The sequence below is a fragment of the Argopecten irradians genome, chromosome 1, assembly GCF_041381155.1.
Source record: "Argopecten irradians isolate NY chromosome 1, Ai_NY, whole genome shotgun sequence".
In the NCBI taxonomy this organism is placed as follows: Eukaryota; Metazoa; Mollusca; class Bivalvia; order Pectinida; family Pectinidae; genus Argopecten; species Argopecten irradians.
In genome coordinates, this window is record NC_091134.1 from 35,860,241 (window position 1) to 35,870,519 (window position 10,279).

The window sequence follows — 10,279 nt, forward strand, 5'->3', positions numbered from 1 at the left end:
TATGGGTGCTATCCCATGCTTGGTTTCAGAGAAGAAGTCGTTTATATGGAAATAGCCAAATTGACCCCTTTTGACCCCGCCCCTCAGGGGGTCAGCCCCATCATTTGTACAATTTTGAATCCCCACCCTATAACGATACTACCATTGCATCATGAGTGCTATCTCTTGCTTAGTTTCAGAGAAGAGGTCGTTTTTATGGAAATAGCCAAATTGACCCCGCCCCTCAGGCCCCCGAGGGGTCAGCCCCATCATTTGTACAATTTTGAATCCCCACCCTATAAGGATGCTACCATTGCATTATTGGTGCTATCCCAAGCTTGGTTTTAGAGAAGAAGTCATTTATATGGAAATAGCCAAATTGACCCCTTTTGGCCCCGCCCCTCAGGCCCCTGGGGAATCAGCCCAATCATTTGTACAATTTTCAGTCAGTAGCCCATAAGGATGCTACCAGTCAAATTTTGTTAAAATCCGACCAGTGGTTATGGAGAAGTCTCTTCGGACCAGGTGAGCTAACTAGACATTCGCATACGCTGCGTCCTGCATACAGGGGAGGTAATCCTAAATGTACGTCAAGACCAATCAATCAAATCAGTGCAGTGTTCTAAACACGATTTGAAGCTGTATAGTGCCTCATTGTTAAGGATTCAGAAACTGGACTTGTTTTCAATGTCTCTGGTCTAGTTTTAGCATGCAATCACACTTGTTCACGTAGGCGTTTCCCTTTTTGTCGAGTACATTTTCTTAGGTCAAATGCTTGTTGACGACTAATTTTGGTACACGTCAACTAGACAAATACATTTTATCAGTACATGACAAGATGGCTAGAGAGCCTGCATTGCTCATCTGGTTTAATTCATTAGTGTTGTCTAGTATTGCAATTTACACAAAGCTGTCGCATTGAAAAGATTAAAGATATATATACTTACCATATTAAAGATATATATACTTACCATATTAATTCCATCCCTCAGGGGGTTGACCTCATTATTTGTACAATTTTGAATACCCAATCCATAAGGATAGACTGAACATGTTTTTCTTTGAATGTCTACTGCATATGCCTCACGATCAAGGATACAGATTGGACAAGCTTTTCGTCAGTTACCAGACTACCACAATACTTTACACGGGTATGTGATTTGTCTACTGTTAGTGTACAAATTTTAGCAGTATTGTATTCTAATCTTAGCACCTTTCGTGCCAGTAAGTACTGCAGTAAAATTTGTCCTAAAACGTCGTTCTTTATACAAGTATATATAGCCAGGTGTACTAATTCAATGGAGATCTGTCTAAAACTTACAAATTGTAGACCAATGCATGTCAAAGTCTAAATATCATATTGAAACCATACATAAATACCAGTAGCCATCACAAATTGGGACATGGCATATAAATTGATGCCGAATGTCACCCACTTTATGGCAAGGACATGAAGACTGATACCAGCATTTGTTTTTGTACAGGGAGAAAGGAACGAAGAACAACTCTTTCCCAGACAATGGTTTTATTTTGTCACTGATAAGTAAGTGTTCATGTCCTTATGAGCTCTTGGCTGCCATTCTCCTGTCTCTCTCCTCAGCGATGGACAGCTTCACACCCTTACCGCGGGGCAGGGAGATCCAGGGTTTGTTTCCTTTGCCAATCACAAATACATAGCTCAATCTGAAATCAAAAATGATGATGTTTGTATCTTTGGTTAAAGCAAGACTAAATCTATCAAAACCAGTTTTTATTGTGTAGTTAATTCAAATGAAGGTTTCAATAGGGCATTTATTTTATCTGCCTGATTTTTATCAATGACGAATATCAGAAGACTAATAAAATCTTACATAGTCTAACAAGTCAGGTGGACATATATCTCAACCCTATTTTGGCTTACCTTTCACGAGGGTTGAGATATCCCTATCTACCTGACAGACCCATGTTCGATTCTTTTTCTCCCATACTTTAACGAAACATTATAAAAATGCAGTCATATAGAAACATTTCCAAAGTGCTGCCATCATAGGAATGACGCAATGCGTCAACATTTATGATATTGTCAACAAATAGTCACTGCATGCATGTAATGATTATGTCACGTCATTGACTAGCGAATGTGAGCGGTCTTTTCTCTACCTTGGTAAAAGACAGAGTTATCTTTTCCCTAGCAACCGTATGAGAGGAATATTTGGTATCCACCTACCTGGTAGCAAATGTGTGTCCTAAAGCGTCCTTGATGTGTACTATGTCGAAGGAGCCTGGATGTCTTTCTCTGTGCTGGATGACACCAACTCGTCCCAAGTTATGGCCACCAGTGATCATACACAGGTTACCTACAAGTTAGACCAACACATGTTACCTATACATTCCATTATACACAGGTTACCTACAAGTTAGAATAGATCATATACATATTACCCATACCTTAGACAATTCATGTGTTACCTAAAAGTTATTCATACCTCAAATAACCTACATGGATTTAGAAATATTACTTATAACACTGAATTTCAAACCATTGTTACAGTTTTTGCATATAAATTATCTACTATTGTTTAAAACAAAATCAATGCAATTTTGTATAAATCTCTTGCTACTGCACCAGGTAGTAAATATGAATCAAACCTGTAGATTTTCATACCAATGCATTGATTCAGCATATTAAGGCTACACATTGGTATTTCATATTATTTGCAGCCCACAAAATGGAAGAACCAAACTTCCCCCCCCCCAAGAGGTTTCTTTCAATATTATCTAATTCATGTATCAAATCATTGGTAATGCCCAAAAACACAGGTTAGTGGGCGACCGTTGATAGAAGTTGCTTTTGGCCTCATTTTGACTACACGACATCACATACAAGATTGAGTATAGCTTCGATGGGCCTTCCTAACAGCATAAACCTTTCTTTTGCTTTATTTGCCTTATATTTCAACCATTTGATGATCAATCATGTTATTGCATCTGAGTCTAACGATATTTATGACATGCCTGAAATCGGTCAGTTATGTGACAAAGCCATTTTTGCTATATAACAAAAAATTAAGTCCCTCACCGGAGTCAAATTTGATGAACTCCTTCATTTTGCCAGTGGCAATATCCACCATGATGGTATCGTTGACCTTTGCCAATGGATCGGGGTAGCGGATAGTCCTAGCATCATGGGTGGTCAGCATTGGTACACCTTTAGCTCCAACGGTCACTCGCTTCACACGGCACAGTTTGTACTGGAAAAAGACAATAGTAAGTAACTAAGTGTAATGATCTCCTAGAATTTAAAGATAAAAAAAATATTTACCAGGGTTTAATTTGATCACATTGTGGTATACCATGCTCACGACTCGGCTCAATTAGGGGATAGAACCATGGAAGTCATTTTTCATGAATCTACTTGAGATTAGATCATGAATATTGGTTTTAAAATGAGACTGAAAAGTGTTTTAATGAAATTAATTTCGTCTGATTCACTTCTTTGTTTTCAATTACACTTATAACTTGGCAGTTTGAATTCGATTCTCATGCAGTAACAACGTGTCGTCATAGCAATCAGCATGATATCATAAACTTCAAGGAATCTAACAGGGTTTAGATCATGAAAATAATCCAATCAAAATATGAATTGATCTACATCTGCCAAAATATAGTAGAGTATATATTCAATAACAGCATTATCAATGACTGATAATCAGTTTATTTTCCATTTACCAAAGAAATAGTATTGATTTAATTGTTTTAACATTATGAGACAAAATTTACCAATACTTGTAATCTTTGTCGAACACGAAATCAATGCTTCAAATTCCCAGTCTGCAACTAGTGCTTGTACCATATAGTTCTGAATACATTACAATACTATCTAATTGAGTAATTGATAGGGAAAATAACACATGACAGTAAACTTTTATCATACTTATTTTCTTTGTCTAAGGCCTAAAAAAAATATATGTATGTTTCAGGTACCCCTACCTACCCTAGTTTTTACTTCCGACCCTAGCTATTTTATCTCACTTTTTTATACCAAAAATGTTATGTGTGAAGTTGTCAACTTAGATTTTTACGCATGCTTAAAGTTTATCCACATAAAGTTCAATTTCGAATACAGTAATGAGAAATAAAAGACTTCTAGCTAGCCTAAAGCTAGCTGCAATATTGCAGCTCAAAAGACTTTTTGACAGAAAATAGTGTCGTCTTTTAAGTCTTTTGAGCTACAATTGGTGCCTATTACTGCTAATGGAGCAAAGTAATGATTATGCAAACCAATTATTTCCCCTATTGGGCCCCACCCGTTCTGCCCCCGGGGGCCAGAGCCAAAATTTATACAAGTTCTGTTCCCCTTCCAAAAAAGATGTTTGTGGCCAAATTTGGTAACATTCCATGCAGAACTCTAGGACAAGTACCCATTTATAGGAATTACCTATAATTCCCCTATTGGGCCCCGCCCCTCCTGCCCCCCGGAACCAGAGCCAAAATTTATACAAACACAGTTCTTAAACCCCAAGGATGTTTCTGGCCAAATTTGGTTACATTCCATGCAGAACTCTAAGACTAGTAGCGATTTAAAGGATTTACCTCTATTTCCACTATTGGGCCCCACCCCTCCAGCCCCAGAGGGGCCAGAGCCAAAATTTATACAAGTTCTGTTTCCCTCCCCCAAGGATGTTTGTGGCCAAATTTGGTTACAATCCATGTAGAACTCTATGACTAGTAGCGATTTAAAGGATTTACCTCTATTTCCCCTATAGGGCCCCGCCCCTCCTGCCCCCGGGAGGGTCAGAGCCAAAATTTATACAAGTTCTGTTCCCCTTCCCACAAGGATGTTTGTGGCCAAATTTGGTTACATTCCATTCAAAACTCTATGACTAGTAGCGATTTAAAGGATTTATCTCTATTTCCCCTATTGGGCCCCGCCCCTCTTGCCCCTGGAGGATCAGAGCCAAAATTTATACAAGTTCTGTTCCCCTTCCCCCAAGGATGTTTGTGGCTAATTTTGGTTACAATCCATGCAGAACTCTAGGACAAGTAGCGTTTTAAAGGATTTACCTCTATTTCCCCTATTGGGCCCCGCCCCTCCTACCCCCTGGGGGTCAGAGCCAAAATTTATACAAGTTCTGTTCCCCCTCCCCCTAGGACGCTTGTGGCCAAATTTGGTTACAATCCATGCAGAACTCTAGGACAAGTAGCGATTTATAGAATTTACCTCTATTTCCCCTATTGGGCCCCGCCCCTCCTGCCCCCTGGGGGTCAGAGCCAAAATTTATACAAGTTCTGTTCCCCCTCCCCCAAGGATGCTTGTGTCCAAATTTGGTTACAATCCATGCAGAACTCTAGGACAAGTAGCGATTTATAGGATTTACCTCTATTTCCCCTATTTGGCCCCGCCCCTCCTGCCCCCTGGGGGTCAGAGCCAAAATTTATACAAGTTCTGTTCCCCTTCCCCCAAGGATGCTTGTGGCCAAATTTGGTTACAATCCATGCAGAACTCTATGACTAGTAGCGATTTAAAGGAAATGTTGACGGACAGACGGACGGACGGACGACGGACGACGGGCCATGACATAAGCTCACCGGCCCTTCGGGCCAGGTGAGCTAAAAATGTTATGTGTGAAGTTGTCAACTTAGATTTTTACGCATGCTTAAAGTTTATCCACATAAAGTTCAATTTCGAATACAGTAATGAGAAATAAAAGACTTCTAGCTAGCCTAAAGCTAGCTGCAATATTGCAGCTCAAAAGACTTTTTGACAGAAAATAGTGTCGTCTTTTAAGTCTTTTGAGCTACAATTGGTGCCTATTACTGCTAATGGAGCAAAGTAATGATTATGCAAACCAATATAAAACGTTTGTTTGCATTTTATCGGACTTGTTTGATATTGCTTACCTACTAGGCAATTGAACCACATAAAATTTCAAATTCTCAACGGGGCATTATTTTTTTTACATAATACATATGAAGGTCTTTCTGGAGGGAATTTATACGGCAAGTCCACAAATTGTGAATTTGACGTCTTGTGAGCGGTACTGTAGATATTAAGAATGGTAGTTATGTTTGTTTTGGACAAAAATAATGTATAAATGCATGTATGTGCATAATATAATTGGAAACCTATCAAAAAGTATAGAAAACTGTGCCCGAGTGATTTTCGGAGGCAGTGCTCCACTACGACACATATTTCGTACCAGGCCGAAAGGTATAGTAGGCTGGGTACCTATATTTGTTCTAGCCTAAAGCCTGAATGACAAATTACATGTATTATTAAATCACTTTGTAATGTAGTAATAAAGCCACTCAACTCCTCCCCCACCCCTCCTAAAAAAAAAAAAAAAAAAAAAAAATCCTGACCGACCTACCCTATTTTTCAGTCATGTAACCTGAAACATGCATATAATTTTTTTTGCCTAAGCAGATTGTTTACATCATTTTTCGTATACAATACCTTAGCTTCTTCTGGTTTGATGCGATGAACTGTAAATCGACCTTTTACATCATACAAGAGTCTAAAGTTTTCATTGGTCTTTTCAATGGTGATGACATCTGGAAACACAAACGTTGTAAGTTTATATATATGAACATGCCATCATGCTTCAGCTTGTTTTAGATATTTAAAAACAAGTATGAACTTCTAGGTATCTGTTGAAATTTTCACTATATGTATCAGATCATTGGTAATGCCTTCCAAACACAAGCTCGTAGGCGATCGTTTGACAGAAGTTAGTATCGGCCTCACATTGACCATACTTGACCATATGTAAGATCAGGATAGCTTCGATAGGGCCATTTTTCAAAAGTGTACATGCATGAATAGGTCTCTTGGTATCATAATGAAGAGGCTAGAGGTCATGGTGTATCAATTTACAAGATGTCGCAGCGAAATCTGTTTCAGTTTTTTGCGCCGTTCGCCTCGAAAAAAGCTTACAATATATAAGAAAATGGATTTTTTTTGTCAGTCTTCTTGTCAAACCGTCTGTTAGTCATGTTATCCCGAATCAGCATCAATACAATTCCGACAAATATCTAGATACATCTAAAACAGCTGTATGCTAATATATACAGTCACATATACATATTTATCCGACAAATATTGCAGGCAAGTAAAAATGTCATTGGGACAAGTAGATTTTGATTAAGCACTTGTTCGACAGACAAGTATATTTCCAAGTTTTTCCACGGCCCTGTTATGATAATTAAGCAAGTATAAACTTCTAGGTCTATTTTTAAATTTTCACTTTGTATCAGATCATTGGTAATGCCTTCCAAACACAAGCTCGTAGGCGACCGTTTGACAGAAGTTAGTATCGGCCTCACATTGACCATACTTGACCATATGTAAGATCAGGATAGCTTCGATAGGGCCATTTTTCAAAATTGCATTTCTATTTTATGTTAATTATTTTATAAAACTAGTATTTGATGCACATTATTTCCTATTGTTGTGCATTCTCTAATTTATAAGATGTCTAATGGTCTACTGGTCAGCGACCGATTCTCGCCATTACATGTATATTTGTATGATTACACACAAATTTTCAAGAAATAAATTTCTATCAGAAGATGCCTAAATATCAATACACATTTGATAAAAAGAATGGGTACTTCGCAAGAATTGGTCATCTCCCATTAGGGTTTCAAGTGAAATCCCAGACTTGTTCAGGTCTCGCACAAACCTCATTTACGTAAAGCATTAAAAGCGTGCATAATCGATAATTCACACCTGTGTCACATGAAAGTACGTGTCGGCACGGTAAGTCGAGAGTGTTGCACGTTTTACAAAATTCTGCACCTGGTCTCTAAAAATCATGTTTAAAATGTTTGTTTACCTGCATTGTCAGCAATACATGTCAATAAAAGCTATGCAAACCCCATTTATCGTTCATATTTTGTATTTAAATTTCAACAGACTACACATCACACACGTACGAAGAGCATGGTTGACCGGAAGTGACTTGCAACCAAGTAAGTGTTAAACAAAAGCGGGATATTACGCCCGGATATGAAATCTTTAAATCAACGTGTAAAAGTATGGCAGCCAATATTTGACATAAAACCTGGTTACGTTATCATGGGTGTTTAATTTTTTATATAATTTAAAACGATTTAATACCGACAATATACCGAAACAATACACAATACGTATTGACGATACAGTGGACCTCTTTTTCAAATTCAGTTGACCATTGTGTTTTGAATATTATGACAATAAAAGACAATTTTGATAAAACATTCTATTTATAATCTTGAAAAAATCTACCGAACATTTGAATCGGTTTATATCATCTGTGTTAATTTATTTCTGTCAATTCGTCTTCTTACTTATGAAAAGACATTTCTAATCCATCTAGGTGACGCAGATGCATTAAACACTTCCATTTGATTGAAATGCTCTTACTTGAATGATGTTTTAGAATAACGTTTGTTTGGAATTTCCTATTTCTAAACAAAGGTGGGCTATTACGTCCGGTTTGTTATTTGAGTACTTTTCTACGGTGAACTATAAGTACCATATTTATTTGTTCTAGCTTCGATTTTAAAATGGTTGATTTTTTAATTTACCGTGCCGACACCAAGGACGTAAATGAGAAGGATAAGTCACACTGGGTTTTAGGGAAGTACACTGCTGGAGCTTTTGTGTTTGTGCACTGACCGTGACATTGGGCGACGACTGATTTTCCTTTGATATCCGCCGGCCTAGTCTTTGATGTAGCTTTCGGGTGCGAGGTTTACCGTCTTACTTTCTGAAGCGGACCGTCATTTCATGAGCTGTCGTATTTTTTTTCAACGAAAATTCAAGACATATCCTATAAATCTTCCGTCCTTAAAACAAGTAATAAACGTTGTGAAATTTAATAAACTTTACATTGGTGTTTCGTTTTATTTGTTGAGAAAAATGGTTTTATTCCCGGTACATAGGCGTCTCGCGTGGTGTTTAGTAATGTAAAGAGACAGTCGCGAATCCTTCTCACTTATAAATCCTTGGCCGACACGTACGTTCATGTGACACAGGTGTGCATTATCAATTATGCACGCTTTTAATGCTGTACGTAAATAACCTTTGCATAACACCAATTGGGGTATATATGTATACCCCATTTGAGGTATTATAGCTCAGTTGGGGTTATATACCCCGTATGAGGTTTGTGCGAGACCTGTTGTTACATTTGAGCTCCTCTCCTGCTAATAGTCGCGATACTTTAGGCTCTGAAATTTCCATTTAGACAAGAGTAACAAGATTCATACTAACCCATAAATCCAGCTGGGTAGTCCTTGGCTGTTCTTACTTTTCCATCGACCTTAATCAGCCTCTGGTTTACAATCTTTTTAACTTCGTCGTATGTCAGGGCATACTTCAGCCTGTTACGCAGGAATACGATCATGGGAAGACATTCCCTCAGCTTGTGTGGGCCAGTGCTGGGTCGAGGAGCAAAGACACCACTTAATTTGTCAAGCATCCATGACTTTGGCGCCGTAAGGCGCTTCATAGACTTCCTACGTCCTCGATAACCCTAAAATTGACAAAAAAATCCATGAGAGAAAATAATGGTGAATACTTATAGTGATAAATCTACGTGCTTGAACACTGTACTTAAATTTACAGTAATAGGTGTTGTGATGACCACCGTCAACCTAATGTGGTCCAAGTGTTAATGTGATAGTTTGTTGCGAGACCTGTTGTTACATTTGAGCTCCTCTCCTGCTAATAGTCGCGATACTTTAGGCTCTGAAATTTCCATTTAGACAAGAGTAACAAGATTCATACTAACCCATAAATCCAGCTGGGTAGTCCTTGGCTGTTCTTACTTTTCCATCGACCTTAATCAGCCTCTGGTTTACAATCTTTTTAACTTCGTCGTATGTCAGGGCATACTTCAGCCTGTTACGCAGGAATACGATCATGGGAAGACATTCCCTCAGCTTGTGTGGGCCAGTGCTGGGTCGAGGAGCAAAGACACCACTTAATTTGTCAAGCATCCATGACTTTGGCGCCGTAAGGCGCTTCATAGACTTCCTACGTCCTCGATAACCCTGAAATTGACAAAAAAATCCACAGTAATAGGTGTTGTGATGACCACCGTCAACCTAATGTGGTCCAAGTGTTAATGTGATAAAACACGTCATTATGATTGATGAAAGTCTAAGTTTACAAGTTAAACATAATCTTTTTGAAATTAGTACTGTAACATGTACGTTTATTTCTTAGCGTGTCACTGTGATAAAAGTCCTAAGAGTGAACACATGCAGATTCAACGACATGGAAATGTGTCATTATCGAGGATAATCACTTAAACACTAACTTAGCTGTTTA

At 38.3% G+C, this 10,279-nt stretch overlaps 1 protein-coding gene across 1 annotated transcript; it reads right to left on the reverse strand.

Annotated features, from left to right (window-relative positions):
* Positions 1-1,487: 1,487 nt before the first annotated feature.
* LOC138325924 (small ribosomal subunit protein eS4-like) lies at positions 1,488-9,500 on the reverse strand. Its single transcript, XM_069271952.1, has 5 exons — positions 9,218-9,500; positions 6,416-6,513; positions 3,038-3,209; positions 2,186-2,315; positions 1,488-1,662 (listed from the first exon to the last, which is right to left on the reverse strand). The coding sequence occupies exons 1-5, from the start codon at positions 9,453-9,455 to the stop codon at positions 1,539-1,541; spliced, it is 762 nt and encodes a 253-aa protein (XP_069128053.1). The 5' UTR covers positions 9,456-9,500; the 3' UTR covers positions 1,488-1,538.
* Between the last annotated feature and the right edge of the window lie 779 nt (positions 9,501-10,279).

What these genes read in the sequence shown, in the direction of transcription:
- LOC138325924 (XM_069271952.1), bottom strand. Translation starts at nt 9,455, where the DNA reads ATGAAGCGCCTTACGGCGCCAAAGTCATGGATGCTTGACAAATTAAGT. An exon ending in CTACCCAGCTGGATTTATGG is followed by an intron (nt 6,514 to 9,217) that starts GTTAGTATGAAT and finishes TTGTGTTTCCAG; the next exon opens with ATGTCATCACCATTGAAAAG. An exon ending in GTTCATCAAATTTGACTCCG is followed by an intron (nt 2,316 to 3,037) that starts GTGAGGGACTTA and finishes TCTAACTTGTAG; the next exon opens with GTAACCTGTGTATGATCACT.